We start from the raw sequence: 23,968 nt of genomic DNA, 5'->3' as shown, positions 1-23,968 counted from the left end.
TGTCAAGCATGTGCCTACTGAGAAAGGTGGAAAGAAGTTGGGACTTCCACTGCTCCAGCCACCTTCTCTCTCTGAGGAGATCTCTATGCAGTTTTCTGTGTTTGATGGCACTCCAGTCGTTCTGGGAGCAAAACCCCACCCTGTCTGGACCAGAGACTAGTGTTAAATCAGAATAAGTGTAACCGCACAAGACAAGGCATTTTAGGGATGTGGTTGGTTTCTTGCTGGATCAGGAGATAAACAACTGGATTGCAGTTGTCTTGTCTGCAAAAAGCATTAGACCAGTGAAGCACAAGCCTCAGTCACGCTCTTCAGTACATACAGCAGAGTATAAGAGGTTTGAGTTCTTCCTGACTCATCTGTAAATCTGTTTTCAAACTTTGACAATGTGGAAAAATGTTCCAGAAATTCTGAGTGCAACAATAAAGGGGACTTTTTAACTTTCCTTCTGTCAGCCTCAGGAGCAAAAACTGCAATTGTTTCTTTGCTTTGCTGTGTCTGAGTTTGAAGTTCCATATCTTCTCTCTTCCTACAGGTCCTTCAGAAGCTTGGTAAAGCAGATGAAACAAAAGATGAGCAGTTTGAACAGTGTGTGCAGAACTTCAACAAACAGCTGGTAAGATAATTGGTGATATGTAATTGCACCCTGGGTTTCAGTATTAGCTTCCAGTCATCTGCTGCAATATGCAATTCAAGTCCATTAAATTAAATGATGACATAAGCCTACTGAAGTGACCCACAACTCATAGCTGTTCACTTATGAGAAATTACACAGTGACTTCCAGTGGAGTCAGTGAGAGTGTAAGCTGAAAAATACTTGTTCTAGACTCAAGTTTAGAAAAGAAATAGCTGAACCAGAACACTTCCTTCAGTTAGCAATTGCTCTGTAATGTAATTTTTCCTGCTTGGTTGGAAGCAGAGATATAAGAGCAACACTGTGTCTCTGAAAGATGGATGGGATGGGAAACAGATTAGAAATAAAAAATTAAATGGAACAAGGCAGTTTCAGTTTCCTAAGTGAAGAGCAGAAGAGACAAAGAAAGCCAATGGTGAAAAGGGAACATCCTTTCATGGCTAAGACCTAAATCTGACTTCCTCCCCATACTTGCACAATCACCGTGTCAGGCCTGAGTCATTAATCTTCCACGTGTCTGCCTCATCCCTATATTTTAGTGCACAGAAATATTTTAACAGTGTAGCAATTTCCCCCCCCCACCCTCCTACTTCAACAGCAGTAGGTTTCTATCTTCAACTGGGTGTGTTTTGTTTTAGTTTTTATTAATTTTTTTTATCTAGAGCCTTCAGCCACCCAGAGGAGAGGAAAACACCAGTTACCTCGGGGGTTTGCACCCTGGTCCTTGCTGTTAGGGGAAGTATTGCTTCTGTTTCATGGCAGGAAATCTGTGCCACACCATAGCTCAGGTGGTGCTGAAAAAAATCTTTTATCCTCTTTGTGCCCTGACACATTTAGTACCTTTTTCTGGAGCTGTCAGTGGCAGCTGCATTGTGTCTGTTAAGACTCAACAGATGTGGTTATGTGTCACAAAACCAGCTGAGAAGAGATTTGCCACAGCTGAATATAATGAAAATCCTTCAGTCTGACTTTAACTTATGTCTAACCAGAGCTGACTGCAGATTCCTGGAGACTAATGCTCATTCTCTTGGCAGCAATAGTAGCTGTTGCTCCAGAAGTTCACGCAACATGTCTATAGCATGTCCAGCAATGATATTCTGTTGTACACAGTGGAATACATTTTGGCTTCTTTCTGACAACATGGGATTACCAGATGTGACTTTTTCTTGTATCATTTTTAAGTATCAGCAATAAGGAAATAGCCTTTTTAAAGGAGGAGTACTAAAACCCTCAAATCTAAACTTTAAGATGTGACTGTCTGGGATGGTTTTTCAATTTCCAAAGCCATGAGTTCCAGTGGTGCACTAAGAAGCCTGTTAAAGAAGCATTCTCTTGTACCCCTTACATCTGAATTTCTTTTCCCATCTTGCAGGGGCAGACCATGAACTCAATTCCCCAAATAATTTATCAAAAAAGCTGAAGACAATGCTCTGCATTTGCTGCTTGGGATCTGTTCATTTTGCTTTGGCCCTCAATTTCCTTATTACTAAAATAAATGCAAACTATACCTTTTTTTACGGGGAAATCCATAAATGTGAGTTAGCTGGATTGTTAGGATATGCAGGGCTGAGGAGTTGTTATCATACTAAGCAGATTAGGGAAAAAAATTCAGCTATGTGTGCATAGATACATACCTGTTTTTATTTTTACGTGTATAAGAGGTCTGTGTAGTATAGTTATCCATGAGATTTCTATGGCCTTTCATTAAAAAGTCTGCTGCAGTGTGAAATGTAAGTCTGGAGGAAAGCCGATCTTTTGCTGCACGCTGGTGACAGAACATCTCTGCTCTCCTGATGTTCCTCTGTGTGTGTGCTCTTCGATTACTCTGGCATCTCTTTCTGATTGCATTATTAGGAAAGTCTTGATGTGCCCAGGTTTCCACATTCACCTTAAGTCAGCAAACAGCTCAACATTTATTTGCTCTGTGTTTTAAGAACTTCTAGGACTTTTGCAGCAAATGTGATCATAATTCCTCTCCTCTTGTACTCAGTTTGTGTTGGTTCCCACTGCTTTTCCAGACTATGAGACTTTCGTTTGTAAAACTAGTCAGCTCTTTCTCATCCCTCATTTCCTTTGTTGATGGCAGTAAACCATCCAATGAACTCGTCCAGAACTTTCGAGGCATGGAAAACAAATTGGGCCATGCTGTTGGAAGCAGATGGATTTCCCCACAAAGCTGTGCTATCACTGCCACTTTAACAGCTGGGCAGATTTAGCCTCTGCTTGGAGAGTGCAGCTGCACTGAGAGCACAAAGGATGACAGCATGAGCTCAATTGAGACAAGAGGTGCCTGAGTGGTGGGGAGGGCTGATGGGAAACATCTGCTCTTGGAGACGGTAGCTCTTAGGCAGCTATTGGAGATGTCCTGTGAGCTTCCCATCTCTGGACTTGTCTTCAGCTGTCAAAATTCATTATGCTGGGGGCCCTTCCAGTGGGACACGAACTGGGAAAGAGGAGGAAAAGACTGGCTCTGAGGTGAGGTGGTCGCTTTTCTGCATTCTTGTTTTTACAGATAATTTGGGAGGATAGTGAGGATCCAGTGAAATCCCACAGGTTAAGAGAACCAGTGAGATCCCACAGGTTAAGAGAAATCCTTTTATAACAGAGATCTGTGTCTCTCAAATTCTTTTCTGTACTTCTTGCATAGTCCATAGGTTGCCTGCACAGGTGTCCTCAATGTTTACTACTTCCCTTGCTGACATGCTCTGTGGTGGTATTAGTCAACTTCTCAAGCCTTGCTTTTCTGTTAATTTCTGTCTATAATGTTACTGTCTGGGTTTGGGAGTACTTCTTTGCCCCACTGCTGATGACATATGGCAAGGTAGAGGGGAGGTGAGCCTGACTATGCTTGTCCTAGTGCAGGACAGCAGTTGTATAAGGACTTCATGTATGTGTGCGTGCCTGAATCAACTTGATGTAAAAGTCTCTGTGACCCTTTCTAATCTGAGTTCCTGTGCTACACTCAGCTGTGTCATCTGAAGGCTCAAACTGTTAAAATTCAGCCTAGCTTCTGGTTTCAATCCTTTGTTTTCTAGTGAGTGAGATCTGCTGCTGGCAGGCCACTTCCACAGTAAAGCTAAAGATGATTAACTGTATTTGCAAGTCCTGCTGCACAGAACAATTCAGACACGATGTTTGGGTTGGTCACACGTCCCTTGTAACCACTTTGCACACAGGGGTTTTGTTTTTCAGTGTGGCAGGAAAAAGTAGTGAGCTAAACTGCTTCAAAACCAGTACAAATTAAATCAATTGCATCTCTCTTCTGTATCCTACAGACTCCCTTCAGTTCCATTTGTTGCATGGACCCACTAGCCCTTGGCACATAAACTAGTTGTTGCCCTCAGAACACTTTCTAGTTCTCTGTATGAAACCAAGACATTAAAGCTGGCTCTGCTGGGAAGAGTAAATCACAGATTTGCCCACATGAGGTTACTCAGTACCTTGTTGTATTGTTGGCGAAACATGCCTGCAGGCCTCTGGTTGTGGGCTTGCCAAGTCAGAGGACTGTGTGGTCTTCCTGTTAACATTTGTGTTTCATCTGGTCATGGGACTGGGGTATAGCCCATCTGCAAGATCAGTTTTCTTTAAATTTCTTTAGAAATCCTTGACTCCTCTTTTTTATGCTGTCTTTATATGAGAGAATAACTGATGATCTTCCCCTTATGTTCACAGTCCGAAGGCACAAGGCTGCAGAAGGACCTCCGAACTTACTTGGCCTCCGTGAAAGGTAAGGTCTGCATAAGCAGAGGATTGTTTCCCCTCTAGTGCTTACCTACACAGTGAGGTTTCTGCAGCCACCCCCTTCCTTGTGTTCCTCAGGTGTGAGTTGTAGGAAAGGTCAGCCTTGTCTGGTGATGGATTTTTCTGAATCCTTCAGCTGGGATGGAATGGGGTTGTGCTGTCTTAGTAGATAGACTTTATTATGTTCTGCTAGGGGAGGACAAGCACAAAGGGTTTGATGCAACTGCATCCTTCATTCCTTTCTCCCTCTGGTTACCTTCTATCTCTGTGTTATCAAGGGTCAGACATTTAGTAAATCTCCTGTGTCTCCATTCCTCAGGATGAGGGTTAAACTGTGAGGAATGTATACTTTTCTTCTTTTTCTGAACAGTTCCCTCTTCTTTCCTAGCTATGCACGAGGCCTCCAAGAAGCTGACAGAGTGTTTGCAGGAAGTTTATGAGCCAGATTGGCCTGGAAGAGATGACACAAATAAAATAGCAGAGGTAAGACTTGTCCAGGATGTGGGGATGTCCAAACTTGCTCTGTCAGTAGAGATGAGTTTTGAAAGCCATGTCTGTGCACCATATTTCTTCAGGCATGTGATTTTGCAGAAGAACTGGAGACAAACTCAGCATTGGGAAGAAAGGAAGGCTGAAAGGATATGGCCTGTATTTTTGTCTGTGTAGGACACTGTCCCCAGATGCTTTTATGCTACACAGAGTGGTATGCTTATGCCCAAGAGCTGTTTGTTCTGCTAAAAGTGGCTAAACAGGGACAGAGGATGACAAAAGAGTCAATAGAGTTAACTGGATGTATTGCTTATGCTCTGTGCAAGAGACAGAAGAAGATAAATCTGTGGCCAAAGCATGGTGTAGCCATTGTGTAGCTGCAACAACCTCTCAGTCATGGCAGTACCACCAGCTGCCTTATTTCAGTTGCTTCCTTGTTTGGCTGAGCCATGTGTCACCCCAACCTGCTGTTCTTCTCATCCCTTGGTGAGGTGATGCTCATCCAACTTGCCCAGGTGTGTTTTGTGGAGCTTAGGGCACAACCTGACATTTGACAGCTTGGATCCCCCTTGGCATGTGCATGTGGTGGGTCCAGCTGGAGGCAGGCACCCTCTGCTATTTTACTCAGCTGTTCTGCTGAGCAGCAGCTGTGGCAGTTCAGCTCTGTAGATCCATTTGCCATGAAGCTGCAGGATTGGGCTTATTTGCAGCTGTCTGTGGCATCAGAGCAGTGGTGAAGGAATAGACAAGAGAGCAGGAGAAGGATTCTTTCCTTCCCCTTCTTTTCCCTGCAGAAGGTCTCACCTGAAATAACATCTGCATCTTGCCCAGGAAATAATGACTTCAAAGCAGATAAATCAAACAAAACCTGAACATTTCCAGGTCAATTCTTGCATTAGCATGGAAACTTTGCATTAGGAAGTACTCTTGCAGTAAATAATGGAGTTGCATTTCAGCTGGTTTGGCTTCACATTCTCTGTTGGCCTTGTTTCTTCCTGAGCTGCTGTGGTGCCTCCTGGAAGACTGACCCTTCAGAAAATTTGAGCCAGAGAGGTCAGAGGGAGCAGTCCTGAGAACTCAGTGTAGCTACTCTTTGAGTCTGCAGGAATATTTCCAGCCCTCCACCTCCCCCTTTAACGCCTTGTTTATATTCCTCTTGTGAAAAGACAGGTGAGAGAGAAGTGTTATTCCTGCCAATAAAAACCATAAAGTGGTAGCTTTTCCTGAATGTTTTAGCCAAAACCCATTGTTCAAGTGAAAAAACAGGAGAGAGGGGTGATTTTCACCTAATTCAAAGTGTTGATAGCAAATTACTGTGCCTGAGATCAGGTCAAGGATACAGTTCAGGATACAAGTCTTGGCTGTGACCTCTGTTGGGCTGTGGATGCAGGTGGTGTGAGGGCTGAAGACTGCTAGAATAGCTTTCTGTTATTGTTCATGATCCTCCAGAAAGCTGTTTTGTAATGAAAAGCAGAAAATGGTGCCTCGAGGTGTCAGGTGTCCCATTTTTGTGGCTGCAGGGAGAAGGAGGTAAAGCCCGCCTGACATTCATCTTCCCTTCCATTGTAAGGACTTGGTCTAACATTGCAGGAGGAAAGACAGGTCTTCAAAGGCACTTTGTTCTTGGAGAGGTCACCTGAATTAGCAGCATCAGGCTTTGTACATTTCTGCCAAGATCTCTGTTTTCAACTAACTACTCTGTTCCTTAGTTTTTCAAAGAAATTGCTATTTCTTAAGAGCTCTGGGGAACTGAGATTGTTGACTGTAGCATTCACAGAGAAAAAAATAGAAATGTGGAGCCTTGTGTTCTTAAAAGTTAGCTCATTACCTTTGTTTTTCAGAACAATGATCTCCTATGGACAGATTTCCATCAGAAGCTGGTGGATCAAGCACTTCTGACCATGGATACATACCTTGGCCAATTTCCAGATATTAAAGTAAGATTCTTTTTAAATCTTTTCATCTAGAGATTAACAGCAGATAAAACCTCAAAAGATCAATTTCTTGCATCCCCATCTTCTTTAGGAAGGATGTGTGTGCTATGCTACTCCAAGGTTTTCTTTGAGAGCAGCCAAGATGCTTGCAGCTCTGGATTATGTGAAAATGTTTTGTTCTACTTTTGGGCTTAAAATGAGAGTGAAGAATCCAGGGGAAAGATGCTGAAGAGAAAACATAAGTGTGAAACAGGGGGATCCATCAAATTCCTCATTGCATCAGAATGCAGGGGGGCAGTGTCAGCAATAGCTCAGAAATTCTCAACCTCTCTTTTTAGTCCTTTTGTCTTTTAACTTCCTTGTAAGCACAAAAACATTGAGGAAGAAGTTGGTGGCAAATGTACTTTACAAGTAGAGACTGGTGTGGAAGGCAGATTTCTGTGAGTCCTTGAAGTCCTGCTGTGTGTATAAACAGCTTTTTTCAGGGAAAGGGGAACGCTGGATATCTTTTTGGGAGAGACTGTATCCAAGGACCTGGGTTTGAATGAAGTCCTGTGACCTTCCCTTCCCCCCCAGTTTGCTCCTCTCCATTCGTTTTCAGGATTGTGCAGGAAATGTCTTCACCATATGGAAGCACTAGTAATGATATCACCATATGGAAATATCAGGTTGGATACTTTCCAGTGAAAACAACCCTTTCTCCACCACATGTCTCCTAAAACTTTTGTCAATATTTGTTGCTTCAGGAGGATCGTGCTGTATCAAAGGGGGGCAGGTCACAGGCTTGTAAAATGAGCCCTGAACAGCAGTGTCCTTGTCTCCTGGGACTCCTTGTTTTTGCTTCATTTTTCCAGCCTCTTCTGACCCTGGAAGTCTGAAGTGGGGAAGGGCGAAGAGGCTTGCTGCTGCTTTCCACCCACTGCAGGCTGTAGAGCTGATCACTCCATGTAGGGTGATGCCATGTGCCTCAGTTAGCACTGCAGAGCCTTGTGCGCTGCTTCCTAAGCAGGAGGGTTTATTTGGGGCTTGCTGTAGGCTCAGACTTTGGCACTGTTTTGGTCCAAATCACGTTTTACCAGCCTCATTGGCTGTGCACTGGGTCACCTCATAGTGTCATGTTTCCCATGTTGAGTATCTTCATCGTTTCTTAAATCTGATGGGGTTCTTCTGAGGTTTTACGGTGGGATTTTAAGAGGAGCACAAGACTTGGGACCACTCAAATTCCACCAAAACTCAAGGTGTTAGGTACTGAATTCCTATGGATACTTTGTGACTTCTGAATGGGCCACAAAGGTGTTTATTACTAATATTCTTCTCAGTCTTCAGATGATGCTCTAGAAGAGGAAAATTTTATATTATTGCCTAAAAGCAACTTTATGCACAATTCGAGTAATGTTTTAGAGAGAGCACTACTCACCTCTGCTTCCCTTCCTGAAACGAGTGAGAACTTGGTTTTATGTTGGTTTTTACAATAAAATATGGATATATTTCACAAGAGTTGGCTATTTCTTTCAAATGGACTTCCAGTGGTATGAATTTAAAAAGGTCAGTATATTTTTATTGGTCATTCACCTGGATGCATCACGTTCCTTACTCCAGAGCACTGAGAAGTGTTCAGATCAAGTATATTTTCTTCAACTGGTAGAAACTCCTAGAAATGCAGTTGTTGAAGGTTTCTACGCTTGTACAGATGTGTAGTTTGGCTTCACAGAAGGAATTAGAGTTCTTGAGGTTGGCAGAAAAAAACACCCAGTCTTATGTAGTTTACACAATATTTGAGTTGCTTTTTGTTGTTGTAGTAATAGTTTTCTGGTTTTTGTTTTCCACAAAATAAAATTTTCTGTTTTTCCTGGAATTCTGACATTATTGTGATAACAAAAGATGATTTTTGGAGAGAAGATGATTTTATTTTAGTTATGTGAAGGCCTGTTTTCTATTATTTCAAAATATGTGATGAATTAGATCATGCATGCATTATTTTTTGTTAAATGCTAACTTATTCTGAATTTGTCTTCACTTGAGGGGTTGGAAAAATTCCCTTGAATTTTTTTGGACTTGCAAAGGGATGCACAGCAGGAATGTGAAAACATAGTATTCCTTTAGCAAGGGATTTTGTATGTTAAAGAGAATAATTTGTCCAATGTTGGTTGTTCACCCCTGAACAAAGCCTATCTATTTTCTCTAACTTGGCAAAAGGGAATACAAAAAGTACTTTATCCTTTTTTTGCAGGTCACTGTCTGTACCTCTTAGAGTAGGATTCTTGCATAATCTTTAATATTTCTGAGTTTTTCGTTGATTTTGCAGAATGTGCAATAAGAGTATAAGTCTCTGCAGTGAGCTCAGGGAAGATAAACTGTCGCCCAAGTTCTGAATAGCTGTGGAGTTGGCAATTTTCTGTCTTGCTCTGAAACTGGTGTCCTATTAGTTTTAAAATGAAATCAGTAAAGGAGGGTGTGGTTTGGCTTTGTTTTTCTTTCTCCTTTTTTCTCTCTCTCTTTTTTTTTTTTTTTTTTAAGGAGGCTCAAATTAAGATAGATTTGTTGCAAAGTAGTAAACTCTGTTGGAGTTCAGCTATTACATGCATTTAGTGGTGGGTACCTTCAGTTGTCCTAGAGCCATACAAGGAATTCCTGTAGCCTTCCAGGACTGGGCTAAATCCTATTACTGCCATCACAGGCAGTGGTGTGGACAGTGGTTACTCCAGGAGGGCTCACACACACTGTGTTTGTACTTTGCAGCATTTCCATGTACTGGAAACATGAGGGTGGGTGTTAGAAGATCAGGAGCTGCAAAAACAGGGAGGAGTGACCTTGTTTGAGAGATGGGTGACATTGAATCAAACTGCCTGGTGGGGTAGCAGGAAAACCTAGAAGTGGCTACTTTGTTAGAGGTGGGGAAAACTCCAGCTATCTCTACCAGTCTGACCTGGGGGAAAAATCATACCTCAAATCCCAGATTGGGCCGTGTGTTTTATCTGGTGCGTTCACAAGATACATTAACTAGCATCTCAGAGATTGTCATTCTGCTGGAGCCCCCTGCAATACCCTGTCTCCTGGCTGGCAACATGATGTCTGGGAGATGTCTTATAGTGACCTCAGCTGTGGGGTGGCTCAGCTCCTTCGTGATTCCTCTCGGATTTAGCTGAACATTTAAAAATTAGTTTGGGTGTGTGTGTGGCTGAGATCCTGCAGATCTGCTGTGACTCACACAGAGCTGCACCAGCATTTGCTGGAAGTTCATAGGAGCATGTGTGGGAGACGTGCGAACTGGTCCCAGCTGGTCTGGCAGAGCGATGAGCCCAGAGTGCAGTTTTGCAGCTTATCTGTGGGAGCCTGGGGACACGAAACCCTACCTCCCTGCCAAGCACAGTAGAGAGGGGGATTCTGCTTTTGCGAGTAAATCCAAATGCTGATTCCTCATTCTGCACTTTCTATGTCCCTGGGTGATGTGGTTAATTAGAAGCCTTCCTGGCTCTTTGCCATGCCTTTTCACTCTGTTCTCCAGCCTATCTCTAGACTGCGGATCACAGACGCTTGTCCAGGCTGTCTGAGCTGCTGGGGGTTAGGGTCAGGCTGGGAAGACCTGTGCTCCAACCCAGATAGTCTGGGGTGTTTGCAGATAGTGTGGGAGGCAAGGATCTGAGGGGATGGATAATTCCTGAAATAGGGCAGCCCAGTGGACCAGAGCCTCAAAATAGTGCATCTCTGCTGGAAGAGAGAGCCTGAGGCACCTCAGATGATGAAGGGTAAGAGAGGATCATGCCAAAGGTCTGCCTTTCTATCCTGGATTTGCAACCGTGGATTTGTCAGGATTCCGTTCCTGAGTCTGAGTCTGGTACACAGTCTCACAACAAACCCTTGTGTTTGTTACAGCTTTGGTGTGTCTTGCCTGTTGGTTATACAGTGCTGCAGGTTTTCCCTCACGCTACCCTTGCTCAGTAGTGACTGACAGCAGACCACTGCCCGTGGCTGCAGTCACTTCTGTCTGCAGCTCCTGTCACAAGGTCCAAAGGGCTGTCCTAGGCATATCCTGAGCATATGGATGAATGCTTTTGCTGTGCTCACAATGAAAACGCCTTCTTTTGTTGAACTTAAACTTGTAAGCTTCCACACAAACTAGTGAACTGGTTAGAGACTGGCTGCAGCCCCCAGGAAGCCCTGAAAATGATGAAGCAGTGGGGCTTAGGAAACAATGGAGCTACAGTTCTGAAAACATTAATGTCAACCAGAGGTGGGGCCTGTTGGTTGGATCCCTTTACCTTCCCTGGCTTTGTCTGCTTGCCTCCTGAGGAGCTCCCTCTAGAGTGGTGGTTGTCACAGGTGGCTCCCATGGCCGCTTCTCTGGGCAGCCTGTATGGAGGATCCAGTGAGTGTCCTTGTGTGGGCAGAGCATGGGGTGCTCTGAAAACTGGGTGAAGAGGAGGGTTGTTTTCCTGAGAGGTTTTGCAATTTTGGCTGCTGGAGAAGATTGACATGACTCTTTTCTCCTTCTTTTTTAGTCTCGTATAGCAAAGCGAGGAAGGAAGCTTGTGGATTATGACAGTGCCAGACACCACTTTGAAGCCCTGCAAACTGCAAAGAAGAAGGATGAAACCAAAATCGCAAAGGTAAAGCAAACAGGAGGATATGCAGCCATCCTATCATTTTGCATTTGCTTACTGAGCAGCTTTTAAGTGCACCTGTACCTCTTCACTGTGTTTTCATGGAATCAATTACATTGGAAAGGACCTTTAAGATCATTGCGGTGTTGTGAACTGGTGAGGTTTTGCTAGGTATTTCCTTCTCATTTGTTTAGTTCTCCTAGAAGACAGGATAGTCTCTGCTGGGTTGGTTCAGACCCACCATCATCAGTCTGCATCTCTTGGTGGCTAAATGCATGTGCTTACTCCCATGCTACAGGACCAGTAACCTCTGGCTCAAAAGCCTATGCATCTCTTGGGGAAGCAAAACCTTGCAATGCCCCTGAAAAATTTTCCAGTTTGCCTACTTCTTGGGACTCTCTCCCCATCTTAGAGTAGTGTTTGAGTGTTGCTTGAGGTGGATTGTGTTTGTGAAGTCCTCTGATATCCTAGGACAGAGACCCTTAGGAGTGTGAATTTCAAGTTTGTTGATGGAAGTGCACTCTATGCACAGTTGTTGAATGTGTTATGTTGTCTGTTGGTCACAATTACTGGATAATAAATATGGCTGTCACGTTTCTTTTATGCCTGTGAATAGCTTGATACAGGGTTTACTGCAGAGCATGCCCAACACTCGAGTGAAGGATTTTATTTTTAATGAAATTTATTTTAATTAAAAATAAAGTTTACTTTTTTTTTAATGAAGCTGAAAAAAAATCGTAGTGCTAACTTTGTTCTAGAGTAGGTACATGGTTTGAATACTGCCCAGAAAATGAGCTGTGGATTACTCCTGTACCCCAAGTTATTTGAATCCATGTGCTTCACTCCACAGGACAGTTTTTGACACAACAGAATAGTCCAGTGCTGGGGAGACATCTTTAATTCTCTTCAGTGTGGGCCATGGCACATTGGGACTCTTCAGGGTAGAAGCAGTGCAGGAAAGATTTGTATCTTTTACAGGCTGACAAGAGTTGTCATCCTTTGCTTAGAGTTATTTCTGGTAGGGGTAATATGGGCTTATGTGAGAGATGCTGGTGTTTTTCCTGCATGGAAGAAATTAAGATGCATCTCTCCCCTGAGTGAAAGATGTGCATCTAGTGGCCACAATACTTTTATTGTTAAGATGCAGTTCTTCAGTCATCTACACACCCAGTGCATGCACTGTGATTAACCTTGACAGACAAAAGGGGAGAGAGGTTGATGGCCCAGGTGTCTTTGTATCATTTGTGTGGCAAAGCAAGTCTACGTTCTGTATGCAAGGCATGAGGCCCAGCTGGTTGTGCCTTCAGTTCAAAGCACTAATTCACTGTGTTTGTAAGACCAGAATTTCCATGGGGTGTGTTATTTTTATTGGTGCATGCCTGTGAGATCTTTGCTGCAGTGGAAATGGTTTTTGTTGGAATTGATCCACTCAGGTTGGTACCTAGTGCTCTGCACTAGGGGCTGGCTGCCTTCATCATTGCTGCACTTGCTGTTGCCCCCAAAGCTCACCTAAGTTGATATAACAAGTATGAAAAAAAGTGCAGTTTGAAGAGTGAAGTTCTTGAGATTTAGGAGTTGGTGCTCTGTTCCTGATTCATCCTGTGCAAGTCTCTTAGTACTTGATTTGACTCTTCTTGTGAGCCAAAATGTGCACTGGATCAGATCAGATCTCTGTGCTTTAGGCCATAAGCTCATGCACAAGATAATATGTGACACGTTGCACTGTCCTGATCCTGCAAAGATGGGAGCACTAAGTCCCAGAGAGTTATATATGTATGGTCTGACATTTGCAGTCGTGCAGCTCTGTCGGGCTGTGGGCAACAGCCAGGGCTCAGCGTGCACTTGGCTGGTGTAGGTAGTTCACCTCTCTGTTCCTGTGCCTGCAGTTTGCTTGTGTGACCTTTGAAGTAGGGTTGTTCCATTGTAAATTTCTTTGGAATATGATGACAGGCCCCTAGGAAAGAGAAATCATGTTTCTGACACAGCATACAAGTGGGAACTGACTTGATTGAGGTTTCATGGTATAGTAACAGAAATAGCAATACTATACTTTTTGGCACTATGTGGTCTCTCTTTTCTAATATATGGATGTTCTTTTCCCACCCAGGACCCCTGCCTCTTATTGCTAAACTTACATCCTACCATTAAAATAAAGCACTATGGACTTTCAGCTGTTGCATGCAAATAATAATGATGGTTAATTAATCCTGACCTCTCTTCAAGGAGCTCCAACTTCACAGCCATGCCTTGGAGTAGGGTTGTCTGTGTGCTAGGTCACTAACAACTGTATTTGTTGCTCTTACAGCTGCCTGGCTGGTCTGCAGTATCCAGCCCACACGGGAGCATTAATTACTGCTAAACTTGGCATGCTTCAAAGGATTCATAACTGATCGGTCCCAGGATGTTTGTTTTTTTCTCTTGCTTTGGTGATACTGGTTTGACCCAGCCTCTAAATACACTCTCTGTTGTGATTTTAATTTTTTTATCCTAAAAGATATATGTTTGTGTCTCTCTTGTTCTCTGTTTATTTTTGTTCTTTTTTTCACTCAAACATGCTCCCTCCCCCCAGCCTGTTTCGCTGCTTGAGAAAGCTGCGCCTCAGTGGTGTCAAGGGAAGCTACAAGCTCACCTCGTTGCACAAACTAATCTGCTCCGAAATCAGGTGACTGCTGATCTACCTGGCTCTAACCCTGCATGCGCTATTTTGGGCTCTAGATTGTACCATGCAAGTAATCTCCAGGCAACGTTCACTCTAGTCTCCTCTGTTACGTGTCCTTGGTGCTCCTGAGCCACATGGACACATGGAAGTTGCTGACCAGTGAGTGAATCTGTGCCTGCCTGATTGATTTCTAGTCAGGTGTGTTAATACTGGACTACTGTTTCCTCCCCCTAAAATGAAATGTGGAGGAAGAAAGGCTATGGAATAATGCTGAGACAGAAGATGATGCAGTACAGTTCATCCAATTATTGCTTTCTTTTTCCTCTAAAAGAAGCAGTCAATTTTTATTGTTCGTGTTTCAAAAAAAGAAAAAGAGGAAACACTGGAAAATTGACTTATGCAGTCATGTTGTTCAGTAAAGCTGGAAAGAAATAACATTACAATTTCTGTGGCTGCTGAGTTAGGTTGCAACATTCTCCTGTGGTAAAGTCCAGGTTTCCCAAATGGGCACTGTCCTGGCTCTTGTGGTTTAAAAGAGCCATTTCCAGATCCAGGGTTTCAAAATCTGTAGGAGAAGAGGTGGGCCCAGATCAGGCAAGTTGCACCCTATGTGATGTATTTGAACAGTTCTAGGTTGAGGTCATCGTCGCATCATCTGTCAGAATTTAAGTTATAGTGTTTTGAGGGACATGAGAGCAGCTCAGAGAAACTGCAGGAAATAAAATTTCAATCGTACTTCCATAGAAGTGTGACTTCCTGATGAAATCTCCCTCAGTGTTTCCCTTGGAACACTTTCAGGGATAAGAGGGAGTTGACAGAAGTCAGTGAGAAGAGGCTTTCAATGAGCAAGGGATAGTAAATCATTACCCAGACTGGGAGAGTGCCAGTTACCTGCTCACAAGTTCCTGGTGAGCTCATCTGTTCTCATTTGAATGTTCCTATGTCTTCACATTCCTTGTCAGCGAATTAATTCAGTTTAGAAACACTGAATTGTTCTCACCTTAAGAAGCACCTGGGTTTTTCACAGTCAGTTTATGACTGCAGATCAGGGAAAAAACTAGATTACCATGTCAGTAAAGCCTGGAGGAAGATGAGCTGTTAACAACCCTGCTTAAGATGTAGAGCAAAGGGAGGAAATATGTATTCATTCTTGACTGAAGGGAGGAGAGATGGCAAGCTGCCAGGGGCTTTTCCCGTGCCTCTTCTGGCCCAGATGGGATCTGTCTGCACAGTTGTGGTTCTTGATTGGTCTGTTTGACTGGTGGTATTTCTGGAGGACTAGAAAGCAGGTATGGGAAGTTTCTCAAGCCACAAATAAATATATAAATAAAACAGCTCTTGGGCATTTTTTGTCTTCTCAGACTGGCTGGAGTCAGTGAGAGTAATGCCACTACTCACAGATTGCCCAGTACCTACAAGTGCCCCCTCATCCATGCACTCGGATCTTAGACAGGGTACCAAGAGTCATCTGAAAATTTCGCTGTACGTGACTTTGTCCTAAAGCATATGCAAGGGACTGTGTAATCTTTCCACCCACTGTGGTGTGGGGGTGTTAATCTCCTAATACACAACTTTAATATTTTCAGTGACCACAGATACTCTCAAATCAATTTAAGTCCTCGAAGTTTTTTCCACTTTCATTCTTGAGCTAATACTATTGCCCACCTTAATTTTTTGTTTCTACTTGTGTGAGTATTCAGGGTTGTTTTTTGTTTTTTTTTTCTCTTTATTTTAATTTTTATTTTTATTGGAAACTAAGAAAAAACCCCCAGACAAAACCCAAACCCAAACCAAACAAAAACCCACAAAAAACCTCCTCAATAAAGAAGGTTAGCTGGTATTCTGAACCTGTAGGTTTTTCCAGCTTGCCTTCCCAAACATGAACAGGCAGTCTTTACATTTGCGTGACTTCAAGACTGAAGGTGTTAATGACAGCCCTAAATCTCATTAAGCTCTTGATAAAACTGGGAGGGCTGATGATGCTCCATTTACTGAGAAGCTTCAGAATGTTAAGACTAAAAAAAAAGTCTTTCCTTTTACCAGCAGCTGTGTTGCTGTCTCTTCTTGCCCGATAATTTTACAACCTCTGTGCTAAAATGGGGTCAGTGAGATCTGTTATTTCTACTATGAAGCAAAGTCCCTCCCTCTTTAGGACTTTAGCAGATACTAACAAAAACAACAGTGGGGTTTTTTTGTGAAGTCTCCTGGGGGAGTTGCTATTGCATGCTCCCACTTAGAAATTTTAGTGACTGTACTTTTTGAAACAAAGGGGAAAATGGCTTAGAACAGCAAATTCTTGCCTTTTGACTAAGCTCCATTGACATGCTGAATCTAAAAAGCAACGTCCTTGGTGCTGCAATGATAACAGAAAAATATCTCTGTCTGTAGGAGAAAGTCAGTAAGTTGAGTCCTGGGCTGTGCTGCCCTTCTGAGAGCTGAGTCTGGCTGAGATTTGTGGGGCTAGGGAGGCTCCCAGCTCTCCTCCTTAATCCTGCCTCATGGATATCTAAACTATTTACTGAGCAGTGCTTAATTACCACAGTTCACAGCATAGTCTCTGAAGAGGAATGGTCACTAGATGGTCTGAAAGCACTAGGCTGGACATAGCCAGACACTCGTGAGAGCTGACATGCATGGTAGTAAGAGAAGCTGTGGAATAATTCCTCCCCCGCCCTCCATCACAACTGAACTGGTGGTGCTTGGCACTCTGAGCGTTGGCTAGGTGGAAGGTCAGGAAAGCATTTGTGTTGTCCAGCTTCTGCTCAAACCTTCCCCCTTCAGGCAGGGAGAGGAGAGAAAGATTTTCTGAGATTGTATTTTGGGGACCTGGGCATTATCTCGTTCTGGCCTCAGTTTTCCATCAGGTTGGCAAGGGTGGCAGCTGAAACAGAAAATGCACGGCTATGGTAGCAATGGGCTCTGCTCTGAAACCTGTGTCTGCCTTTCCCCACCTTACTGCATGAGCCGGCTTGTCCTCTAGCAGGCCTTGTGACCAGGTTGTCTCTGTCTTCGGCTCTAGCTGGAACCAGTGAGGGCTGTCAAGTGCCAGGACTCCTGCTTCCAAGCAAAGTAAATCCCACTGGTGAGAAAATCCCTGGACTAACAAAGGACTGAAGAATTAATTCAGTGCTAGACCTGGGAATAAGAGCAGTAGCTGAGCCACAGGCACTGGATGGATCCCTGATTCCTACAACTACTCTAGAGTGAACGTTGCCTGTTGCTGATTTTGCCTTTGCCTCGGGATGTCACAATATTCACGCATTGCTTTCTAGGTTCTTTGACCTTATAAACAGGTAAACAAGAGAGGGAAAGAATGTTATTACTATTCACCATATCTGTAAAACTAACAGCATTGAATGTTGTCTCATCTCCCAGCTACCACATCTCCTGGGTTGATTCTGGTTCCATTATAGTTTGGAAATTAGAATAAGGTAAAGCCAAAGGGATGGACTGGGTTTTTTATTTCCTTTAAAATGGTTACATTAGAAGTATTCATTCATAGAGGTATTTTAAGGCAGAATGAGTCTTTATGATCATTATTTCTGATTCAGCGTAAACTGTGTCTCTGTTTAAAAGGGTTTTTGGTGGTTTTGTGCAAACTCTTGAAATGTTAAGTTTTTCAGTGAGTGTAGCAGCGAAACAGGGGTTTCTGGGTGGAAGCATCATGACCCCTTCTCCCCCTGTCTGTTCCTCACAAAGTCTACTTAACTTTTGAATACTTACCAGTTGTGTCTTTTTCTGGAGTAAACTTTCTCCTGTGATCTTGAGTACAAAGCCTTAGCCTTTCCTTGGGCAGCAATGAACAACCCGCTTACAGTTGGAGCTAGATGGAAAGTAGGAGCTTCTGTGGCTTGCTCATAAGTCAGGAGAGAAACAGAGTGTAAGAATCCTACACAATTCTGTGAGGAACAGGATTCTGAACTGCAAAATATTTTTAAGCCCTTTTGCCCATCAATCCTATTGTTGTGTGTATGCATCACTAAGGAGCAGTAAGCTGGATTTCTTTAATTAAGCTGGCACAAAGAAGATAAAACTTGATTTCTAGAAGGGGTAGAAATCTGACTGCAGCCTTGTAGGGAGATCCAGTTCCTGTGGCTTGTGAGCTCTTTGCAGAGGCCTGTGGTGTTGTGACATTCCTGCTGTTGTCGCATGTATAAGCACTTGTGCTGACCTTACTGATAAAGATGTGTTGTCAAGTTGCTCATGCAGGGATTTTTCCACCCTGTAACCCACTGCACATGGTTATGGGAGAATACTGTGCTGTTGTAGATTGCAGAATAAAAACAGAATAAAATTTTATTTAGAAAACTTTGAGTTTTAAGTCAGGACACTGAAAAGAGGAGGAAATTACCTGGGACAAATGTAGGAAGGGGAATGGGCTTGTTACTGGTGTCTGCTGTCAGGAACAACCAGGATCATCCTTTTTGTCACTGAAACCTGACAGAATTCATCCATCAGTGTTGGGATCTGTCAGTGTCTAGGTGCAATGAACAGGTCAAATTTAGACCCTCAGCTGGAAGAAAGAGGTCCTGTACGAGGCATACTGCTTTTGGTGTTGGTGGCTGACAACCAGCCAAGGGTTGTGCTTGTGTGAGACCACTGAAACCAAGATGTACTGCTCAAGCCCTGCAGCCTGGCCTCCTGCTGGCACAACTCATGCTTTGCATACTCTTCCTTGCTTCTCCAATCAGCTTTGTGGGAGAGCTGTATCAGCCAAGGATGCAGACCTCCACCCTTCCTCAGAAGAGACGGGGCTTTGGCATGATGTTAGCTGAGCATAAAGAGTCCACACGTGGGAAGATTCTTCTCTAATGCCATTTGGAATGGATTTCAACTCTTTTTGGGACCTGGCAAGGAACAGAGGCCCTATTACCTTCATCTATATCCAAGCTCAAGGCTGAACTGCTTGACCAACTCCATTCAGTTTTTGAAGCTAGGGAAATTTATAGAACTTAAAACGCATTAGTTGTTGTTTGAATTACTTTCTGAGTATGCAAATGGGGAAAACCATTGAGAGGTAGCCTGAGAGTAACACATTCATGATGAAGGGGCATCAGGTCACCTGTGATGCAACCCTGGTTCCTGGGAGACTCACTTGGGATGCTGATTACCTCATGCCAGAATTTTGCCTGGTCTCCCAAAGAAGTCAAAAGAGTCACAGTTGTCTCAGCCTTGCAGGATACTTGTCTGTACTGGAGCTGACAATCTCCCATCTCTGTTATTAAGGCTGAAGAAGAGTTAGTAAAGGCTCAGAAGGTGTTTGAAGAGATGAATGTTGATCTGCAGGAGGAACTGCCTTCACTATGGAATAGGTGAGTGCTGGAAGTTTTCCCGAGGGCTGGTTGGAAGGAAGTGAATAACCAAGCTCTTGGTCTGGATGGGGTGTGTGCTCTTCTTTTCTGGGTCATCTCAGTCTGTCCTAGGATTTTCCCCCCAGCCAGATTCACCCTATGCTTTTTGGGCTTTGCTTCATGATTTTCTTGAAAAATACAGTTTTACCACAGGGAGAAACTGTGTTTCTCTGTTTGTCCAGTTAATCCTTTTGCCCTACCAACTCTGCCCAACTTTACTGGAATACTTGAGAGACCGTGGATTTGCCATACCAGTGGCTGCGGTGATGAAAAGGGAGATGAAAGAAAAAGACTGACATTTAGCTTGAAGGATGACCTGTAGGGCAGCAGAGGCTGATTTATGGGGAGGGCACAGTGGAAAGCAGTCAAAATCTTCCTAGAAGTGTCCCAGTTTCTTATTTTTGAATGCAGCAGTCATGTCTGGGTTGGCAGTGCTGGTCTGTGGGGAATGGAGAGTGGGTGGCAGCAGGGTGGGAAAGTGAAGTGCTGATGTCTGCCTTCTGTCCAGCCTGGGGTAGGTGTCCTTGCTCAAAGCAGCCTGCAGGCCGGACTGAGGAAGGAGCTGGGAGGGATACAGGCATCTGGGTGTTTCCCTGTGCAGAACCATGATGCTGCTGGCCTTGGTGACCATCTCGCTCCTGCTGTTGTTCCTTCAGCTGAGTGCTGGTAGAGCACTCTCTGTTGGCTGCTGGCAGGCTGGCTAGAGGCAAGTGGGTGACAGGCAGCTGCTGAGATTTTAAGGTGCTACAGGTTGTTCACAGGCTCCTGCTGTCCAGCTGATCCTTCTGCTTCCCTATTGTTTTCTGTGTCTATCCTGTGCTTCCGTACTCTTCCTGCCTCTGAAGCAAACAGTTCATGCTTTTTTGCTTCCCCTGTTGCTGAGGGACTTCAGAGGGAATTGATATCTGTCATCCTGCTAATTCCCCCAGCTCTCCCAACACTCTGTCTGCATCACAGCCTCCATCCTTTTTCCATCTTCCTATTCAGGCACCTTTTTTTCCCCTTCTTTCATATTTTTATTTTCTTTCCTCCCTGCCCTGCACCTCCCTCTCCCTTTAGCCAGCACAAATTCAGATCATATACCTGGTCTCCTTCTCCCCTTGGATATGTTTGCCCCATACCTAGCCTTTGTTCCATCACCCCCTTCACACTCCCCTGCCACCCTTCTCTTTCCACATGTGCCAGACCTGACAGAGTTCAATTTAAATGGGAATGGTGGGTGAAACGTAGCAGAAGGGGCAGAATTGAAAAGTATAGGGAGAGCATTGTGTCCATTAAGTTCTTCTGTCTTGTTTTTCATTTGGCAGTCGTGTTGGTTTCTATGTCAACACATTCCAGAGTATAGCAGGCCTAGAAGAGAACTTCCATAAAGAAATGAGCAAGGTAAGGCAACTAACAGCTTATCCTACTTATCCTCTTCGCTGCTAGTAAAAAACAACAACAACCACCACCACCAAAAAAAGAACCCAAAAAACAAAACAAAAAAACAACCAAAAAACTGTCAAGAAAAAACAACCCTGAATCAGAGAAAAGTATAAACCCATAGTTTTTTTCTTTGGACAAAGGCTGTCTGACATAGTAATGTAAAGAGATGGAGTACAGGGAAGAGACTGCAGGGCCATGCAGCAGTGGGGAGTTCATGTCACTTGACAGCACTCGTTTGCAGATCCACAGAGGAAAGGGAAGCCATTCTCAGATCTCTCTCTTGCTACATTTTTTCATTCGTCTCCATTATGGATCTGTAACCTATAACCTGGGCACATTCAGGTTATTCAGCATGGTATCTGTTTTCCTCCTCCTCTGCTGCCTGGTAGCAGGTTACTGTGTACCCTCATCCAGCCTAGCTGTGGGGTTGAAAACAGCAGGAAATCTGCCAGTCTGCAAGTTGGCTAAAGACTGAGACCTGCCTCAGTCCAGTCCCTCAAGAAGGCACTTCCCTGCAGTACCTCTCTGCTTTGGTTTCTTTCCTGCCCTGTGACGCAGAAGAAGGCATTTGAGTACTTAGCATGGCCCTTATATGGGCTACTAATTTGTCATGAGTTGGGAATCACAGCAGTAAGCAGTGTTGTAAGGTGGTGGTGGCAAGCTGGATCCTGGTGCTCTGTGCCAGTACCCAGAGGAGACCTCCAGACCAGTCTGTGGGAAAGTCCTCCATTACCAGTATAATTTACAAATATGTTCTTGTTCTTTCAATTAAAAGCTAGAGAAGTCTCCTGAATTCCTTAGGTGTGTATGCTGCTTCCAGGAGTTGCACGCCCTCTGTAAATGTTGCACTAATCTTGAGGAGGGACTGAGAGCCCATCTGGAAAACCCTTATATTCCCTCCACTCCCCAATGTCATCCTGACAACAAGGCAGCTGCTAAGCAACAGGAAACATTATAGTCCTTCAATTCCCAACAGTCAGGGGCCTTCTGACTTGGTGTAATGCATCAATTTTGAGCCCTGCTGACATTTTATGGGGTCTTTTCCAATTAATAGCCTGCTCTTCTCCACTGAGGGATGAACTAACTGTTAAGAATAGGGAGGGTTGTTATAATTATCAGTTTGTTACTGTTAACTTACATTCAACAAAACATGGGAAAGGTGCTTGTTAGACAGGAATGCTCTTCTTGTATGATGTCAAGATTTTTCTTTCTTGAGGAGTTTTGTATGAGACCAGAGCTTTTGCTTTATTCCATAAAAACCATCTGTTTCTTGTTACTGCTACAACATCCAATTAACTGCTGTTGTTGCCTGCAAAATACCTCCGACACTGGGATCCCTCCTCCCTTACATGGGATCCTCCCTTACATGGGATCCCTCCTCCTACCAGTGTTAAATCTGGTGTCTCATCTTATTTATGGATTGGCTGTTTCAGAGTAGGAGTGTCTGAAGTGACTATTGCAGCCTTTGGTGCCAGGGAGCGTTTAACCCCTAATTTCTGCAAAGATATCTAGGTGCTGCCTAAACCTAGATGGCCCAGGCAGACTGTGAAGTTAAAGCTTGTTGACTGGAAGTCTAGTTGCCTTTGACTCCACAGCTGAAATGGCCATAGATTTGATAAGCAGGTCTGAGGAACAGCTTTTGGCTACAAATCCAGAGTGAAGCTTCAGTTCTAGCACACAGACCCTTAGATAAACACTCACCCTGCTTCTGCAGTGGCACCAGGCAGCACATCAGCAGGGCCAAGTGATAGAGAACCTAAAAGGGTGATCTGTAAGGAAGACAGAGCATTCCCATGAGGAACATGGGAATGTTCAATAGCATTTCATACTCCACAGAGAAGTGGAAACAGATTTAGGGCTGTTCTCTCTTGGGATAGCTGAATCTGTGTGCATATCTGGGCACAAGCCTGTGTTTCGTCAGTCTGTGCAGGCCAGCCCAGACTCTCTTCTGGCACTCGTGCTCTTTTCTCATTCTTTTTCTTTCTTTTGTTTTTGTATTTTGCAGTTGAACCAAAATCTTCATGATGTCCTGCTGGGTCTAGACAAGCAGTACTCAGGCAATGCCTTCCCTGTTAAAGCACAGCCCAGGTCAGTAACTGTGGGTAGTGTGTTTCCCTCAGCAGGGGAGGAGGGACAGGGATGTCTCTGCCTAGTGATGTCTAAACCTCCATGTTTTCGGTTGGAAGTGATTTGATTACCTGACAGTGCCCTCCTGAGACTTCCTAGAACATGTCCAAGACTGCACTTGGCGCTGGCTGACACAATACAATACCTCTTACCTTTCTAGGTTAGCATCTGGAGGCCTAAACTTTCACTAGGTGCTGATATGTAGGCAACTGATTCTCAGCTCTGCTTTTTTAAAGTCTAATTCCATGCACTGACATGTGCTACTGAGCTGTTCTTCCTTCTGGGTCCAGTTGCCCAGCACCTGTCCTGTTCTTTCTCTCAAAAGCTTCCACTGTGTACCTACAGCTTGAGCACCAAGAGCCTATTTAGTTCCCCAGCCTCCTCTTTGGCCCTCCAAACTTGGAATCACCATTTTGCCAAAGCCTTTATGCCCGTCCTATATACCCAGATGAAGTGGATTTCCTTTTCTGTGTGTTGAGGAAGGAGTTGCAGCGTCACTAATATGAGGCCTCCTGACCTCAGAGAACTTTCAATCTGCGTGTATGCAAGGAGTGAGTGTCCTTTGGGCCTTTAGTTTTGTTTCCTCAGCTGGGTCCTATCCTGTATGGTTAAGTGCAAGTCTGCACATTCTCTAGCACTGAGAAGGGAGGGAGAGGTTGGGCTCTGGATTAGGCTGACTGGCTCTCATCCAAGTGTGTGAGTGATGAAATAGTGTTAGGCTCTGGCTTCCAGCTGCTGCTAATCCCACGTGCTGGGCAATCAGGAGCACAGCCCAAGTCCTCAATTGGTGTATTGATGGAGGGAGGAGGTGAAGTCAGCATGAAGTAAGGGCAAGCTGTGGTCTGAGCGCATTGATTCAGAAGGGGTAGAACAGCTGTTGAGACCTCTGTGCTCCCTTGTCGCTCCTCCCAGTTTAACCTTCTGTTGCAGTCATGCAGAGATGACTTGTGTGCCTTCTTCCTCCAGTGTGTGTGGTGTTTGCCAGTTCTAAAGAACAAGGAAGTTTG

General features: G+C 44.1%; 1 protein-coding gene across 14 annotated transcripts in view; it reads left to right on the top strand.

The window, feature by feature from the left end:
- BIN1 (bridging integrator 1) overlaps positions 1–23,968 on the top strand; it is an 87,821-nt gene that overhangs the window by 32,698 nt on the left and 31,155 nt on the right. For 7 of the 14 annotated variants that reach the window (XM_051786935.1, XM_051786940.1, XM_051786947.1 and 4 more), the window contains exons 2-10: positions 536–616; positions 4,307–4,361; positions 4,764–4,858; positions 6,706–6,801; positions 11,298–11,405; positions 13,969–14,061; positions 19,285–19,370; positions 20,717–20,792; positions 22,840–22,922. In XM_051786935.1, coding sequence (XP_051642895.1) covers positions 536–616; positions 4,307–4,361; positions 4,764–4,858; positions 6,706–6,801; positions 11,298–11,405; positions 13,969–14,061; positions 19,285–19,370; positions 20,717–20,792; positions 22,840–22,922 — 773 coding nt within the window. The remainder of the gene's footprint in view (positions 1–535; positions 617–4,306; positions 4,362–4,763; positions 4,859–6,705; positions 6,802–11,297; positions 11,406–13,968; positions 14,062–19,284; positions 19,371–20,716; positions 20,793–22,839; positions 22,923–23,968) is intronic. The other 7 variants (XM_051786946.1, XM_051786937.1, XM_051786938.1 and 4 more) reach the window with 1 other exon arrangement.

Source organism: Manacus candei, unplaced genomic scaffold (assembly GCF_025592945.1).
Source record: "Manacus candei isolate 608988 ecotype Guabito, Panama unplaced genomic scaffold, ASM2559294v1 h1tg000023l, whole genome shotgun sequence".
NCBI lineage: Eukaryota > Metazoa > Chordata > Aves > Passeriformes > Pipridae > Manacus > Manacus candei.
Note: the sequence above shows the minus strand (reverse complement) of the source record. Positions and strands in the feature narration are given on the sequence as shown.